This window comes from Coptis chinensis, chromosome 3, assembly GCF_015680905.1.
Source record: "Coptis chinensis isolate HL-2020 chromosome 3, ASM1568090v1, whole genome shotgun sequence".
In the NCBI taxonomy this organism is placed as follows: Eukaryota; Viridiplantae; Streptophyta; class Magnoliopsida; order Ranunculales; family Ranunculaceae; genus Coptis; species Coptis chinensis.
Window position 1 is genome coordinate 48212585 of NC_141458.1, and position 18831 is coordinate 48231415.

Genomic DNA, 18831 nt, shown 5'->3' on the forward strand with positions numbered 1-18831 from the left:
GGAGAAAATTTATTTTGTTACTCTAACAGATACTCAATTGATTTGATTATTATTATTATTATTATTTTAAAAGAATGGGATTAACACAATAGAGCAAAGTTTTATTATATACCCTTATAAGTCTACTTGATGGTTATTGTAAGAAAAAGTTAAATCGAAATTTTAAACAACAATAAAAGACCAGCCTGATGTTCAATTTAGTGTTTTTCTCCCAATTCACATAATGAAGGAATGCACTTCCTTTCATTTCTAAGTTAAACGCATATATATCATAAGCAAACATTTGCACGTGACCTTACATGAGTTGTGTTTGTCAATGCATTAAAACACATATTTTTAAAAGAATTATAAATCAATGTTAAAGGAATGTAAAAGTGCTACCCAATGTAATCTTATAGGGTACACGCTATAAGTAATGTAAAGGAATAGATGGAAGTTTAACCACTACTATAAAAGTTGAAAAGAATGAAAAGGTATATGCCATAAATTAATAATTATAAAAAGAAATAACCAAAAACTGGTACGTACATACAACTTTCGGCCTGCTCCATATGTCTAAGAGTATCTTTCAGAAATTTTCTCCTCATGTTTCATAATTCATTTTCTCAAATGTTTGCGCGCAGCAAAGATTCTATGAAGTTTTCGTGTCCAGTAGCATATCAAAAATCAGTTAACACGATCAGATCAAATAAAAAGGTCAATATTAAGTGAAGAACGCATAGCTAGCGAATAGTTAATGAAACAATGCAATGTCATTGAATAAAAAAGGGAGGAAAAATTAATCGTTTTTTATTTTAATCATTGAATAAGGTTTAAACCTATGTTACATGGAAATGCCATATTTTGAAATTCATCTGTGTTGAATACGTATCTCAATGTCATACCACTTTGTATCTCAATGTAACTTAGGTTTAACCAAATCATGTCAAACCAAAATAGTAACAATCTATACATACTACCGGGGAGGACAAAGACAAAAATAGTGAAGCAGAACCGAATAAATCACTAAAACTACTGGTCTTACGGATACTCACTTGATTTATTATACCGTGAAGAACATTAAGCCTAGTTGATGGTCATTGTAACAAAAAAGCAAGCAAAGACCAACCTGTTGTCCAATTCAGTGTGTTCTTCCAATCCAAATAATGGAGGAACGCATTTCCTTTCCCTTTTAGAGATCATGTAAAAGATTTATATGACATACCTGATCTTGAATTCAAATATGGATCATATCGAAGGGTTTTTTTTTCTCTACAACAGAAAGGTACGAATATGGAGAAAGGGCGACAAAATGGTAGACACTTTTTTGAAAGCTCTAAAGGGGGTGGATTAGCGGTATCTGGAATTGGTCAAAGTTCACCCGTTAGTGTTTGAACAATAATATCTTTCGCTTCCATTCTCTTTGGATTAGTATCTCCAATCAATACTGCAACCACTTGCGATGTTGTTGGTAGTGCATGCTCCCTACGGTCAGTCCTTAATTCTTTGGTGATTAGTCGACAACTTTGTAAATCATTTCTCTATCGAAGTTGTCTAAAAACACCGACAAAGGGACTATTACAATTATCTAGGATATTTTTCAACGTAGACATAACATCTACTCATAATTTTAGGTTTTCAGCATTTCGATTCTCAATCTCATGATCAATGTCATAGATGTACATCTGTAAATATCTAGGTTTCCTACCAGGCCCTGGAACAAACTTCCAATCCTATGATAAATAAAAGCTCTTGCACGAAATGAGAAGACGCCATCTCTACCATTTGCAAGATCTTGATAAAATTCAACACCCATTGAAGTAAACACAAATATATGATTGTAGGAGTGGATGTTCTCTTTGAAATGCTTCCCAAGCTCACCACCATCATGAAATAGTTGCACTAATTTGGGTGGCGCCGATGGCCTAGGAAGATTTATTCTACCTCTTGCACAACATATCTCAGATGTCTCATAAATGAATTGTTTAGCTCCATAGTAGTGACAAATTGTAGGTTTGGGTAACATGTAAGGCTCGAAGTTTTGATCGAAAACAAAACCTCTTGCACATCTATAAAACCCATTACATATCCTTGACGGTCTTGAAGATGGAAGAGTTGTTGATAAGTGTAGATTAAGTAAAGAGATGAGCGTATAAGGTATTAAAAAGTTCTTTTGAGTGACATAGCATGGAACTTTTTTTCTTAAATTAGGTAAAGCTTTAAAGAAATGTTAAGAAAATCCAAAAACTCCTACTGTACTGAAGGAAACAAACTATTTATTACTATGTTTGAATTTGACAGTTGGAGGCAACGACGTAGAAGAAGAACGAAAAGCAACAATCTTAACGTGTCAAAACACAAACAAAAAAAAATTATTATAAAATAAATAAATCGACGAAGACGGCACCTGAATTCGAGTTTCTGTTTCTAGCTATTCGCAGTGAGTTTGTTAGTCACAGGCGTGTGTTCGCGGGATCAGGTTGTTGATGGGACTCTGATATTAAAAAAAAGTGTTAAAAAGAAGAAGAAGTTAGACCGAGGCAAAGAATAAAGTTATAAACATAATGAGATAACTTTTAGTGACGGATTAAGTTAAAATTGAACCTTCATTAACGTTAGAAGATAAGCGTTGTTGATTGATCTGTTTTTTTTTAGCAATTTCTACGATTAATAGAACGTTTTGTCTTTGTTGTCCATTTTCAAGACCTCTTCTTCTTCGCCTAGTTCCGCGTTGCCGATGTGAAACATTTTGGTTCTGTAAAACACAAAAACGAAAGAGTAAAAATGAAAGTGCGGAGGAAGCAATATTGTTTAATTGAAACGAAGAAAAAACAAATAAAGTACCTCTAACATTAGGACTTTGACTAAATGAAAATAAATTAAACCGATGAGAGAATAAGAGAGACAATGAATAAAATTTGGTAGAACAAAACGAACAAAAAAGAAACATTGAATTAGAATTTGTGGGTGAGAGAGTTTTGGATGATAATGAAAAAGCATTGAAAATCATTTGTGTGCTGTTTTTCTTTTTCCATTGTGATTTAAGCCGTTTTTTTTTCGTTGTGATTTAAGGAGCGATGGAAAGGGTACTCTTTTTTATCGTTAAAATGGAAAGGGTACGTTTGTTTCGGTTTTTCTCGGTTGTAATTTAAGGGAAGGAAAGGACGAAGCGTGTTTACCAATTTACCCTTTGTGTGAAGAGCAAAAAGAAAATGGTTGTCCAACTTTCCGGTACCCTTTTGATTAAAAACTTTGGAATAAAACCAGGAATACAGGAACTAATTGAAAAAGTAAGTATCCACTTTATATATAAGATAATAATATAGAACCACTACAATGATAAAATTACAATGATACAACATGAAAGGTTACAAAATTACAACTCCAATGTATAACTAAACAAATGTATAGGAAAAACATCCCAAGTCAACTTCTGAGTGTCCATGTCCACAGACTCTCTAAGCAAGTAAACTAGTCAGCTCTCTCGCATAAGCATATAATACTTGCAAAACAACCTATAAAGGCGTACAAACCACGCTCCCAGCAAGCCAACTCGACAAGCCTGTCTATATTTTTAGGGTATAGGGCTAGTGCAAAGATGCAAGATTTAACATGTTAGGGGCACTTCGCAATTAGCAGGAGAAAGCAACTAACCCGCTAAAAGCACCAAATACAAATATACATCAACTTATGTAATTCCTCAAACCTATGGTACATAGTCTCGGCAGTATTCCAACCCCATGGGGAAATATAATTATACATATGCCAAATATACTACAATCTATTACTATTGATAAAACTGACAACTCGCAACACAAGCAATTTTATAAAAGAAGATAGAGACCGTACTCAAGGAGTAAATGAAGCTAATCCAGGAGCGCAACCATGGAATTGGAACGAACTGTTCCAGGGAGATAAAGGAACTCCATTAGAAACTGGTCTCAAACAGTTCAATCTTAATATAGTTGAGGGTGTTACGCAAGTACCAGAGGATTTAATTTGTAAAGGTCGTAGTATCTGGAAAGATTATGTTGTGGGGTTCTTTTTGGAACAAAAACTTCCATATCCAGTGGTCAGAGAATTCCTCAGGAAAAAATGGAAAACAAAGGGGGATTATGAGATGGTTCCGGATTCAAATCTTTTCTACTTCAAATTTACTAATGAAGAAGATAATATAAAGGTTCTGGGAATGGCTCAAATCTATATGGCAGGAAAGTGTTTCATAGTGACCCAATGGTATCAAGATGTTGAGAAGAGGAAAAATACAGTTAAGGCTATTTCGATATGGGTGAATCTATACAATGTGCCAAAGGATTTATGGACTGGTGAAGGATTAGGGTTTTTAGCAAGTAGAATAAGGGAACCTCAGAGGATGGATGAAGCAACTGCCACAAGGAAAAGATTGGCTTTTGCTAAAGTTAATGTGCTAGTAGAGATTAATGCAGAATTACCTGATACCTTTGATATATATATGGATGGTGAGGATATTAGAAAGATTGTTGTGGAATATGGTTGGATACCAAAGTTGTGTGATCATTGTAGGAAGTTTGGGCATAAGACTGATGGGTGTTTGCGGAGAGATAACATAATAGGAACTGAGAGACAAAAGGAGGTGCTGGCGGATAATTCAGTCACCATACCTGAGAGTAGTATGTTTAGAAATGAAGTAGGGGAAGAAATTACAAGTCTTCCTGATGCTACAGCAAGACAGGCCCCTAGAGAGCTACCAGCAGACAGTGAGGAGTTGATAGACAACATCGTCAATGAGGAAATGGGTACAGGGAACCCAGAGAGAGTAATAGTTACTGAAAATAGTGCAGAAATGATAACAGAAATAGAGGTAGTGGCAGCAGTAGCAGACCAAGCTGATAGAGGGACTGAGTGCAGCAGAGTTCTGAGTAGTGAGACAGAGAATCTAGAGAGAGTAATAGGTACCAAAAATAGTGCAGAAACGCTGACAAAATCTGAGTTCGTGGTCAGTACTAAGTTAGTGGTAGCAGTAGAAGTTGAAGTTGATAGAGGGACTGAACACAACAGAGTTAAGAATAGTGAGAACAGAGATGGGAATTGTGAGATGGATCAGGGGGTTCAGACAAGGTCAGACAGGGCATATGACCAAAACACTGAGATACCAGAGTATGATAGTGGCTCGAGAATGGAACAGGAGCATACTAGTATGGTTAATAATGTGAACAGGGTGAGTAACTCAGTGGTGGAATTGGGAGAGAATGATAATGCTTTAGTGCCTTACATGGAGATTACACAGGGCCTTGAACAAGCTATAGGATTCAATCCTTTGATGCACTACAAAGTGGAACATGATGAATACAATAACATCAATGAAAGCACAAGACTTGGGGAGCTGTCTGAAGAAGAATTGTCTGAAGAAGAAACTGCCTATTTCGAAGACAAAAATCTTCTACCTTTGTCTAAAGAGTCTCAAACTCTAACACCTCGAGGTGGAGTAGTGACTCAAAGTCAAGGCAAACAGACCCAAGTAGCCAGTGGGAAAAAAAAGCAAGGTAGTAAAAACAAAGGGAGACCCAAGGGAGCAAAGAATAAAAAACATCATCATTAATGATAGGTCCTATATGTATTTGGAATGTGAAAGTAGCAAATGACCTTTTGAAAGCTAAGGAAATAAATAAGGTGAGAATAGACAAGAAATTATGCTTGATTGGGATACTTGAAACAAAAGTGAAGAAGGAGAAGTATGATAGCATTCGTAGTGTTTGTTGCCCTAATTGGGAGCATGAGAATAACTATGAGAAATCTTTGTCAGGAAAAATTTGGATATGTTGGGATCCTTTTGTTGTGACGATACAGAAACTTGAGATGTCTGAGCAATTCATTCATTGTAGAGTTGAATACCTTCCCAAGGCAGAAGAATTTTTTCTTACAGTAGTGTATGTGAGTAATTCTTTTCAAGAAAGGCTAGTATTGTGGAAAGATTTGATAAGGCTGCATGGCTCAATCCATAAACCGTGGTGTGTAGTGGGAGATTTTAATAATATCAGGACTGCTAATGAAAGAATAGGTGGTCATCCTATGCATCCAAGATAAGCCCATGACTTTATACTCTGTCTCCAGAATGCTGGGCTAACGGATATCAACTCTAGAGGATTTTTCTATACTTGGTGGAATAAATCTATTGGTACTGCAAGTATTACGTCAAGAATAGATAGATGCCTAGTGAGCAGTTTGTGGTTAACAACATATCCAAACTCAGGGGCCGAATTCTTACCTCAAGGAGTTTCTGATCACTCTCCCATGCTCCTCACATGGAATGATTTTAGTCGGGCTCCAATACCATTTAGATTTTGTAACTTTTGGGTTTATCAACCAGAATTCAAATTCATATTAGAAGAAGTTTGGAATACAAGGATATATGCAAATCCTATGTATGTTCTTATTAAAAAAACTCAAGATGTTTAAGGAGAGGATCAGACCTGGGGCGAGGAAAAACTTTTCCAACTTACATGAGAAAGTTATTTCAGCAAGGCAGCAATTACAAGATGCACAGATACTCCTCCAAAATAACTCTTCGGATGTGGGTTTGGGACAATGTGAAAAGTAGGTTATGAAGAAATATATTGATCTAGCAAGAGCTGAAGCAATAGATTTAACCCAAAAGTCTGAGGCCCAATGGATGACAGAAGGGGATAGATGTTCAAATTTTTTCTTCAACTCCTTTAAAGGAAAAGGCAGCCAGGAAAGGAATATGGGCGATAGAGAATGATATTGGTGGTACAGCTCATGGACAGGCAGAAGTAACACAGAGTATTGTGAAATACTTCACACAGATGTTGGGTGTTACAGCTCCACCAGTTAGTGACAGAGAATTATTCATGGAGTTGAATGTCAGAAATACTATTGATCTAGGTATGAGTGTTATATTGGAAGCTGAGGTGACTGACACAGAAATCAGGGAAGCCTTTTTTGAGATGGAAAATAACAAGGTGCAAGGACCTGATGGATATAACCCTTTCTTCTTCAAATATTGTTGGGACACTGTAGAGGTGGATGTTATGAACGCCATCAAGAATGTGTTTAGAACTTATAAGATGCCTCGGGGTACTAATGCAACATTTGTCTATCTAATCCCAAAAGTGATTTCACCCTCCAAAGTTGAAGAATTCAGACCTATTGCTTTGTGCAACACGGTTTACAAAGGCGTGGCCAAAGTCATTACTAATAGGTTGAAGATGGTGATGCCTGAGATAATACATGAAAATTAATCTGCTTTCATTCCAGAAAGATCTATACAAGATAATATCCTTATATCCCATGAAGTTCTGAGAGGTTATGAGAGAAAACACGGCACCCCCAGATGCTCAGTGAAACTGGATATCATAAAAGCCTATGATATGGTGAGTTGGCAGTCCATCCTCTACATGCTGGATAGATTCTAGTTTCCTCCGAAGATGAAAATGTGGATTCAGATGTGCATTAGCTCACCTACTTATTATGTACTCATAAATGGCTCTCCTAAAGGTTTTTTTCCCGGAGGTAGAGGATTAAGACAGGGGGACCCCATGTCTCCATATTTGTTTGTGCTCATCATGGAAGTTCTAGGTTGTTTAATTAGAGAGAGTATTGAAAACAAGCTTATCCATTACCACTCTAAATATAAGAGAAATCAGCTCACGCACCTGGCATTTGTTGATGATGTCCTAATTTTCTGCAAAGGTGAACTGAATTCTATGCACGCTCTCAGAGATTGTTTGGTGGAATTCAGCACAGCGATTGGTCTACAGATAAATTCGCACAAGACAACTATTATGACTGGTGCCATGGGATAACAAGACTCGTTGGATTTGGCTCGAACTTGTAACTCCTCCATTAAGATACCTAACACTTCCTCTCTTCTCTGCTCGACTTGGTGTCAAAGAATGTCAACCTTTGATAGATAAGGTTACAAGCAGAATCAAGGACTGGAAAGCCAAGCTACTCTCTTATGCAGGTAGACTACAACTGATCTTATAAGTGCTTAGCTCATTACATATATATTGGGCTAGAACATTCATTCTACCAAAAACTGTTCTAGAGAATGTGGAAAAGATATGTGCAACTTTTCTGTGGAGTGGAATTGATATCAAGAGATGTGTGCATCAAGCGAGTCTAAGAACCATCTGCAAAACAAAAGAAGAAGGAGGATTGGGAATCATGAATATGGATGTATGGAACAAAGGAGCTTATCGTGGGCTGTTATTCAAAGTAGCTGCCAAGGATAGTAGTATTTGGGTTGATTGGGTATGGAAGAATCAGCTAGTTAACAAATTCTTGTGGACCATGACAATCCCTCAAGACTGTTCATGGTCATGGAGGAACATTTTACAGAGCAGAAAAGAAGCACAAGATCTAATTCTGTACTCTATCTCTAATGGCAGAGACACGCTATTACGACATGATAGTTGGTGTAATAGTAGTCCTCTCTTGTTCAATGCACAGGCAGTAGCTGAACTCCAACTTCCAATCAATGCCACAATGGATGAGCTCCTATCAGAAGGAAATTGGAATGAAGTGGTACAGAACATCCAATGTAACAGGCTATGAGAGGACATCTTGAACATAAGAATCAATAAACATCTAGATCAGGATCGAGTAGTGTGAAAGCCTCACCAAAGTGGAAAGTTTACATCGAGCAGTGCATATGAAGCTTTCAGAAGAAAAGGAGAAAAAGTAAGATGGCAGAGACTTGTTTGGGGCAGATTGGTTATACCAAGACATTCTTTTACTAACTGGCAGTTGTTTTCCAACAGTTTATCAACGCAAGATAGGTTGGTATACAAAAAGATCCTTTCATTCTCTTCCTGCTGCTTGTGTAATCAAAGTAGAGAATTCTCTAATCATCTTTACTTTGATTGCACATATTCGCGTGAGATTATCAATGGTATAAAAACTGCTATGGGAATTATGACCGATTGTAGAAGTTCGAATAGGGAATGGTCCTCACTGTTGAGATTGTGCAAAGGTTCTAGTTTAGTGGCTGAAATCTACAAGGTTTACATTTGTGCAGCAGTGGATAGGATATGGAAAGAAAGAAATGGGCACAGATTCAAGAATAATTCTAGACCAACTATAGTGGTTTTAAGGAGAATCATCAGAGAAACCAAAGCGTACATCCAGACTCAAGTAACTGAAATCGCAGATTCCCTAGAAGCTAGAAATCTATGTCAGTCGTTGGGCATACAAATTAAGTTAAGAGCTATGAAGATGCAACATTGCAACTGGATTCCACCGGAACAAGGAATGGTAAGCTGAATGCAGATGGGGCTTTGACGGACAAGGGAGCTGGTCATGGAGGTACCATCAGAAATAGTAATGGAGAGGTGTTGTCAACTTATACGGGAAGTGGTGATAATCAGGTTGTGCTATATCAGGAGCTAAAAGCAATTGTGATTGGGCTCGAGATATGCTATGAGATAGGAGTTCAAAAAGTGGAAGTTGAATCCGACTCCCTTACAGCAGTGAAAATTATCACCAAGATCGCAAAACCACCATGGACATGTTTGGATTTGGAATCTCATATTTCAAACTTAGTTGCGAAATTTAGATATTGTTCTTTCTCGCATGTTTTTAGGGAAGCTAACAAGCCAGCAGACTTACTTGCTGGACTTAGTCCTTCTCATTGTAATGAATTGTCAGTGTTTATACCTCATCTAGATAGAGAATTGCAAAAATTAATAGAGGAGGATGCACGAGGTACTACCTATGTAAGATTAGGTTAATTAATACAGGTGAAGGTCAGCCCAACCCTAGCTTATCTTTTGAAAAAAAAATTTATAAAAGAAAAATCAGCACTAAACAACCAGTCCAAGCAACGTTACGCATACTCACACAATGGAAGTCCTCACTAAGCAACAAGTTTGTATTTAACCACACCTTCAAAGATAATAGTATACTTAATGAGAAGAGTAACCAGAACGATATCACAGGAAGACACTATCAAGGACACTACCAACTATTTCAGATATCACAATTCACACACTATTTGTTTTTGGATAGTCACAGTTAATTGGTCAAGATATAAGCACATCAATTCAAGATCGACGACATCTAGACATTCTTAATACAACATATTATTATCCATTTCCAACCAATACATTTTATAATACAAATCATCACCGGCCTATGCAATACAAGGCAAAATCAACATCCTAAACAAACAATTCCCATAATATAGTATCCAAGTATTGACAAAGCCAAACTTGAACACAAAATAGCATAGTTCCATCATCATTCACTCAATAAAAATATCACTCAGAACATGAAAATCCAAAATAACATACTACTTCAAAAACGAAGATAGGTTATACACACAAAATTTAGCACTACGCCCTAGAAGAGTAGGCAAACAAGTAGAGAAGACTTGCCTTTAATACTTGTGAGTGCATGCAGAAAAATTCATGTATTGGTGTCCACAATTACCTGATCCAATTCGCCCAATAATCATCCCTTGTTCTTCACAAGAAGGTGGGCAGATTTACCTCTACTTGAATTGAAATTTGGATACGTTTAAAGTAAAATCACACGCTAACCCATATACCTGCTCCAAAACTGAATTTTGTTTTCCTCATTTCTTCTTCTTGGGTGATGTTATACCATAGAGAATTCAAGGTACTTGAGCTTCCCATCCTCTTCTCCAAATGTAGGTTGTGACTTTCGGGCAAAACAGGAAACCCTAGCTACTAGTATAACTGCATAGCAGTGGGGAGTGAGCGGAGCCCTTGCGTATGCCATGGTTAGGCAACAAAATTTACAGACGGTTGGAAGAGAGAGAGAGAAAAAGCAAAGAATTATAAGAAATCGTAATATGAACTAAAACAATCACAACATATGAGAATCATAAAGCCCAAATGGCAAAGAAAACTACTATCCAAGAGAATCATTCAAGCGGAAGAGATACATAACACATACCCATACAAGTTGATCTTCCCAAAGGCTCAACTTGAAGTACAAACAACTATCAATTACTATCCATCAAGATTATGATGCAAATAACCACACTATGTACACCAAATAACTTCAAACTATTGTTGGGACACGAGAATTTCACTACCAAATTAGACTACTAGTGGAAGAAAAATGCTACTGTCATCACTCACATTTGCATGACCTATACCAATTCACACTACCAAATTGAAGGGTTATTCAATCAACCTGTCCTACACTACACAAAGTACCTAGTGTAAATGTTATTGTAAATATTTCTTCAAACAACTTGCAGCCAAGTTCAATCAAATACCAAATACCACAGACTAACTTCCATTCATTCTCAAGCAAAATGAATACCTCAACAAAAGCCCAATAAGAATTTACTATATTGACCCCAAAATAAAATGCAAATCAATAAGAAAGCAAACAAACCAACACAATTTTCTTCACAAATAACAAACCCAGATCGTACCTTGTTGCTCCAAAGGAACAAGTCTTCATACAAACGAAGTGAATGAGACTGTGTTGTGCACAAACGTTGAAGCTAACAACAAAACTAGATCACCCACAAAGGTGTGATCTTTCACACAAGACATGTTCCAATAAATACCTCAAACAACAACCCAACAACAATATCAACAAACAAGCATCATATCAACAAGTAAAGAGCACACACCACAACACAAGAATTTAAGGTGGTTCAGCAATGTGCATGCATCCACTCGGCGAGATCAAGAATTTAAGGTGGTTTAGTAATGTGCATACATCCACTCGGCGAGATCAATGATTTACTAGATGAACAAGATAGAGGATTATAAGAGGAGCCATCACTTCACTCACAAAGAATGATTTCTCACTAACACTCAAAAAGAATGTTCTCTCGCAAATCTTTCTTTTGTTCTAAGTTAAGTTCTCTCCTTTCTCACAAAGAAAAAGTTAGATCCAACTATCTCACAAAGAAAAAGTTATTACACTCTCTCTATCTTCTCTTATATATTGGGTATACAAATTTGGTATCTAGATACCGAAATATCAAGCTTGGCTCAGTAACTCGTTGTTGGAAAATCCCTCGCTTTCTCGGTACCTAGCTACTGGTTATGCCACCCATATTCGGTATCAAGATGCTGACTCTATGAAATCTATATTTGTCAATATTCCCCACCTCGGTGAGGTTTTAACACATAAAACGGATCCGAACACAATCAGACTATCCATCAAGAATCACTAGCATTCAAACCACATCTCGAACTCGCTGCCAATTGCCTAAAAAAGAGCCATACCCACAAAGAGTCTTGCCCACGAAGAGCCACCCACAAAGAGTCTTGCCAACAAAGAGCCACCCACACAGAGTCATGCCCACAAAGGATGTGTCGTGCCCACAAAGAGCTATCTTCACAGAGAGTCATGCTCACAAAGAGCAATAATGCCGACAAAGAGCCATGCCTATGAAAGGCATCAATCAACAATACAAGAAGTGGATCCGGAGTACCTCCAACCAATGTTAGAACTCAACTCCATAGGGAACCTTCTACAACCAATAGCTCTCTTGCCCTTAGGAAATGAAACAAATTCCCAAGTACAAAACTTGTCATGAGCCTCCACCATTTCTTGCAAATCCACCGATCAATCTTTGCAATGACCATCTCTAACAACTTCTTTGAAGTTGTTTGGCACATCACCTTGATATTCAGTGCGTATGCAACCAAGTCCGATCGACCATAAAGCTTCACTAGCTTATCATGCCCATACTTCGTAACTTATTTCACACTTCTCTTTGGCTTTGATCTAGCCAAAGCTTGCTGCTCAAGTTGTTGTAGCTCTAATTCTTGTTGAATAATTATTTCATTAAGAACCTCACTCTCTATAGCATCCTCTGACGGTTCCATCTCAATCACTTGAGATTCTATAGAATCACCATTATCTCCAGCCTTCTTCGGCCTAGTAAAATGTAGCACGAAAGTCTCATCAAAGGTAACCTCATTGCTGACCAAGAATTTGTGGTTCTAAAGACACCACAATTCGTATCCTTTTCCTTTCTTTGCATAGCCTAAGAATATAGCTTTCTTAGCTTTAGAATCAAGCTTACTATCCTTCATATGGTAGTAAGCACTAGATCCAAACACACGCAAAATATCATAATTAGCTGGTTTTTCTATCCACACCTCATTAGGTGTCTTGCAGTCTATCGCCGAAACTGGTGATCTATTGTACAAGTAGCTCGCCATGGTCACTACATCTGCCCATAGCTCTTTGCCAAGATTGGCATATATTGGAAAGCAAACACCTAACTTTCTCAAGCAATGTGTGATTCATTCTTTCCACTAACCCATTCTACTGCAGCGTGCCCCTCACTGTCCAATGTCTAGCAATACCATGTTACACACAGAACTCCTTGAAAGGACCATAGGTATACTCAGTACCATTATCATACCTCAAAGTCTTCATCTTTCTTTCTGTGTGTTTCTCAACCATTGCTTTCCACTTTTTTAATGTCTTAAAAACTTCATCCTTGGACTTCAAGATATATACTCACACATAACATGTATAATCATCGATGAAAGAGACATAATACTGATTACCTCCCTTAGAAATCACTCTAGAGGGTCCCCACACATTGGAATGCACATAATCTAGGATGCCTCTCGTCTTTTGTTTGCTTGTATTGAACTTGAATCTGCACTGCTTGCCATAGACATAATGCTCACAGAATTCCATACTTATTTTCTCCAAGTCTTTCAGTAGCCCTCACTTGCACAACTCAGACAATCCATTTTGGCTCATATTCCCAAGGTGCATATGCCACAATTTTGTGCACTCAGAGTTGTCACCATATGTACCCACTGCTACATCGCTTGTCACTGTACTACCCAACAAAGTATATAAGTTTCCATATCTTTGACCCTTCATAATGACTAAAGAGACACTAATAATCTTTAGGACTCCACCATTTCCCACAAACTTATGGCCTTTGGAATCTAAGGTACCAAGTGAAATGAGGTTCTTCTTTAATTTGGGAATGTGCCTCACATTGGTTAAAGTCATCACCACACCATCATGCATCTTGACCCGTATAGTTCCAATCCCTACCGTCTTACAAGCAACATCATTACCCATTAAAACGAAACCTCCACTCAAGTTCTCATAGGTAGCAAACCACTTTCTATTTGGGCACATGTGGTAGGAACACTCGGAATCAAGAATCCACTTATCGGTCATGTAGTCGTCTTGTGTAGACACCGAAAGACTTACATCATCCCCCATCGAAGCCGGAAGCAAGACTTGCTTCACTAACATCCTCATTCTCCAACTTACCACTCATCTTATTACTCTTTTTCGGGCAAGGGCAATCACTTAGATAATGTCCTTTTTCATTACAATTGTAGCACCGTACATGTTTTAAAGGCTTCTTTGAACTACCCTTCCATTTTCTTGTGGAAGTCTTCTCATTTCACCTGACTCTTACCGTCAATTCTTGTGCTTCTTTATCAAACTTCTCTAGTTCAAACCTTGCATTTCATATCTTGGGAGCCATTTCTACAAATCACACAAAGTAATACACAAAGAAATTCACTTGAGAATTTTATCAAACACCTTGTCTTCATAAATTTTGAGTACTATGGTTTTAACCCAAAACTCAAAATCCCTAGGTCGTAGACCTCGCTCTGATACCAATTGTTGTGCACAAACATGAAAGCTAACAACAACAACTAGATCACCCACAAAGGTGTGATCTTTCACACAAGACAAATGTTCCAACAAATACCTCAAGCATTAACCCAACAACAATATCAACAAACAAGCATCATATCAACAAATAAAGAGAGAACGTAAATAACACACACCACAACACAAGGATTTAAGGTGGTTCAGCAATGTGCCTACGTCCACTCGGCGAGATCAATGATTTACTAGATGAACAAGATAGATGATTATAAGAGGAGCTCTCACTACACTCACTAAGAATGATTTCTCACTAACACTCACAAAGAATGTTCTCTCTCAAATCTCTCTTTTGTTCTAGGTTAAGTTCTCTCCTTTCTCACAAAGAAAAAGTTAGATCCAACTATCTCACAAAGAAAAAGTTATTACACTCTCTCTATTTTCTCTTATTTACTGGGTATAAAAATTCTGTATTTGGATACCGAAATATCAAGCTCGGCTCAGTAACTTGTTGTTGGAAAATCCCTCGCTTTCTCAGTATCTAGCTGCTGGTTATGCCACCCATATTCGGTATCAAGATGCTGACTTTACAAAATCTCTATTTCTCAACAGACTGAATCAAACTTCTTTCAGCAATTTTTTTGCAATTCCAATCAAGTGCACTATCCCCTTTGCAATTACCAAGACCGAAACTTATGCTCTTGATGCCATGTTAGGGCGTTTCCTCGTGAGACAAACCAAACCTGAGTAGTTGAGAGAGATGGGGTGTTAAAGAGATGGGAGATGAGATGTAGTCGAGAGAGAGAAAAAGAGAGAGAGGAGTTTTTTAGGAGTGTTGTATAAGTTTGGCGTAGAAGAGGCGAAATTGGAGGGAAGGCAGAGAGTGAGGAGAAATTTGTAGAAATTTGTGCAGAGAATATGATGGACGTGCGAGTGCGATTTCAGTTCCTTTTGCAACCTGCAAGAAAGAATAAAACTTTGAATGAGGCACACCCATCCTCGAATCTAGAACTCAAGTCCTGCTAATCAAAACATTGTTTTTTGAAAAGATAATATGTGGCTTTTTCAACAATTTTAAAGAACAACATCCATTCAGTCTAGGAGTGTGTGAATACAACAAAAATTCTTTACTCTAACATTTGCTTTTTCTTCATTCTAGTATATTTTCCATAAACCAACTCTTCACCATACATTCTCTTTCCATGTTTAATCCAAATTAGCGTCGTTAAGAATACAATAGGCAGTGGCTATAACACTTTTCCCAACCCCTGCCACGCACCCATAGTGCACTTCCTTGCTGCATTACAATAGCTCCAAGGGCACCAATCAAATATGATTGATGGGAAAAGGGGGTTTAATTAATTCCTAATAATCAGAGATTCCTAGAATTATGAGGTAGTTCTTGAATTTCAACAACAATATATGCAGTGAAACTATTTTTTTTTTCTATACCAAGAGATTGTAGCAAGGAAGAACCAACCATTCATTGGATTTTTACATACGCAGTAGCAACAATGGTAATAATAATTAGGTGATTCTCTCTAATGTAGATCACAAAAGCTTAATACATCTTGTAAAAAAGAAGAACTTGGAAGTTCTCATCAGTTTGGAGGTCTCCACCAAGTTGCAGAAGCACTTCAGAACAACAATGAATGAATCTGCGAGAGCTAGTAAGATACTTAAGGATAAACTAGCAATGTGTAGATAAAAGATGGTAAAGCATATAGTAGAGTCTTACTTCAATGAATTCTAAATTTTCTATTATGCTATTGAAAAATAAGAAGGCATGGTATTGTTGATTTAAACAGCTACATATCATCCGAGTTTCCACTTTACTTAAAACCAAAAAGGAATGTGAAGAAAAAATTCAACGCAATACCATATTATTCCCCCCTTTTAATAACAGTTTTCACAATTTGGTGCTCTTTCATATCACTTTCTGAAAATAATTAATAGGTGGAAATCACCTTTCGAAGATCTTCAAGAATGGGAATGACACAATCATTCAAGGGGTCTCGAAGTAATTCATGTCAGTCTATCAAAGGCTGCTCATCCTAATTACATTTCCCAAAATTACAATGAAGTTTTTGATTGACTCATTTAGATTCATCGCCTAGATTTTTCCTAGATATAGGTAGTGAAACAGACCACAGACCTGTTCCTAACAAAAATTAACAGGGAATGAAAAATCACCTGGAAATATTTAAGAGATACAATGGTTGCTACATTTGTTTGTATTTGTTTATAGAGTAGAAATGGAAAATAAACATTAAAAACCATAGGTAAAGTATATTGAAATAGATTATCAGTCTTTAAACCATAATATCATTCTTCAAACAGAACACGGTATCATATATATGTTTGTATACCTGATAGGTCTGTATTTCGCCAACGTAGCTGCTCCATCCACTTTCGGAACCAATGTGATAAATGTCGAATTGAATCTCCAGTTACTAAAGAAGTTTTCCTGCAGGTCACGGAACACCTGTTTGAAGCTGCAGAAGAAGTCATCTTTTTCTGGAGGGCAATCTTATGAGCTTTTATCTTGCTAGCAGCTTTTGATTGGAACTTTTCATATTGATTCTTGCGTAAAAGTTCCGCTTCAGCTGCTTGATCTGGGCTAAGGCTTTTTCCTTCTCTGCTTCAAGCTCTTTTCTTAGTTCATCCACGGCCTTCTCATGCAAAATTCGAGTTTGGTCAGCCACCCCTCTTTGAAATTGGATCATACTCTCCAAATTAGCAACTTCTCTCTGTAATGATTCTTTATTAGTGGTTGTCACCTTCAATTCAGTCTCAAGTTTTCCAACTCTCTCTGGAGGGCAGAGATATCGTTCCTTACTTCTGCTTCTTTGACGCCAGCCACTTTCAGTCGATCAAAGCCCCACCTAAATTTAATAAACTATTGATTAGCATGTGAAACCAAATTCAAAAGTACAGAAGGAGGTCAATGGGGTCGTCATCAAGCGCTTCGGAATAAACTATATCGGAGTTAAGTCATTCGGTTCCTGTAAAATAGAAACTAAACTTTACATAAACTCTTTAAATTTTATGTAAGACAACGTAAGTATGAAATCGAAATTCAATTTCCATATATTTAGAACACTTTTGTTTTCTTTGTAAATCTATCCAACACAAAGTTTAGCTAGCACACGTTTACTATGTATTCTGACAAACAGCCACATGAAAATAAATGGCCTTCACTGGTGCTCCATATCTGTATTTGACCACCTGACTCCATAATTAACTACCTCTAAATAGTTGAGTTCGCATTTGAACTGATCTAAAACCGAAGACCGGAATGACTTTCAATATAGGGTGAATTGGTGAAATCGAAACTCACTCTTGCAAAAAAATCAGACCATTGTGTTTAGCAGAAACTAATATTTAAGAAATATAGAGTGAAGAAAAAAGAGACTTGGTGTTAATTATGGAGTCAGGTGATACAACTCATATTTTTTTGAATCCAAGACACAGGAGTACTTGTAAGCATTGATACTGATTAAACCAAGACAGTGGAAGATTTTAGAGTACAAAAATTAAATTTTACAGTTAACTGATAAAAGAAAAATTAACAGACTCGATCTGATTTAAAAACAAATTTAAATGGGAATAATGATTGGATTTAATAAATGGTGTACCTTGTAAAGATGTGATTTAGTTTTCCTTTACATACACAGTTGAATGGGAATTGGAATGGATGATCAAAGGGACTGAGTTTGGCTTAGGAGCGAACTGCCTACGTATCTTGCTCTCAATTCTGAGAGGAGAGAAGAATCAGGTTTGACGTAGTTCATAGGAGGGGTATTTATAGATGTTGAGAGTGAATCCTCGCCCACCACGTGTAAAGTGTATCACAAACGTGGGGTCTAGATTAAGGAGGCGTGTGAGAACTGTCTTTATAGGTCTGCTGTGATGATGGGGATTAGTAGTTTGGGCAAGTAGCTTGCGGCAGTGGTCAGTAGCTGGTGGCATTGATTTGTGCATGTGCATCTCTGTTCATGATTGCTTCTAGAAGATAAGATGAGTCACACTATAGCCTGGTTCGCGTGCTGGCACAAACTGTGCTGGAGCGTTCTCTTAGCTTATAGACGCGATCTGGTTCCACAGGTTGGTGTGATATTTCCATCATGCTAAGTACGCGCCTGATATTCCTGAAGGAGGATATCACTCCCTTTACACCCCTCTCAAGCGGGCGTCGGGTCGGTAGAAGGAAGACCGACCGAGAAAAAATAGTAGCGCGTATGGATCATACTA

At 37.4% G+C, this 18831-nt stretch overlaps 2 protein-coding genes and 1 long non-coding RNA gene across 4 annotated transcripts; 2 read left to right on the forward strand and 1 right to left on the reverse strand.

Annotated features, from left to right (window-relative positions):
• The first annotated feature begins 4099 nt into the window (after window positions 1–4099).
• LOC147509854 (uncharacterized) lies at window positions 4100–7217 on the forward strand. Its single transcript, XM_086597936.1, has 3 exons — window positions 4100–5501; window positions 5594–5889; window positions 6678–7217. The coding sequence occupies exons 1-3, from the start codon at window positions 4100–4102 to the stop codon at window positions 7215–7217; spliced, it is 2238 nt and encodes a 745-aa protein (XP_086454062.1).
• A 934-nt stretch (window positions 7218–8151) lies between these two features.
• LOC147509855 (uncharacterized) lies at window positions 8152–8535 on the forward strand. The gene has a single exon (XM_086597937.1). It carries the CDS (start codon window positions 8152–8154, stop codon window positions 8533–8535), a length of 384 nt encoding a protein of 127 aa, XP_086454063.1.
• Window positions 8536–16000: 7465 nt separating this feature from the next.
• On the reverse strand, window positions 16001–18163 carry LOC147509856 (uncharacterized). Of its 2 annotated transcripts, none has more exons than XR_015216658.1 (2): window positions 16947–18163; window positions 16001–16235 (listed from the first exon to the last, which is right to left on the reverse strand). It is a non-coding gene; the product is annotated as an uncharacterized LOC147509856 (long non-coding RNA). The 2 variants fall into 2 exon arrangements; XR_015216659.1 differs by having other exon boundaries at window positions 16001–16244.
• Between the last annotated feature and the right edge of the window lie 668 nt (window positions 18164–18831).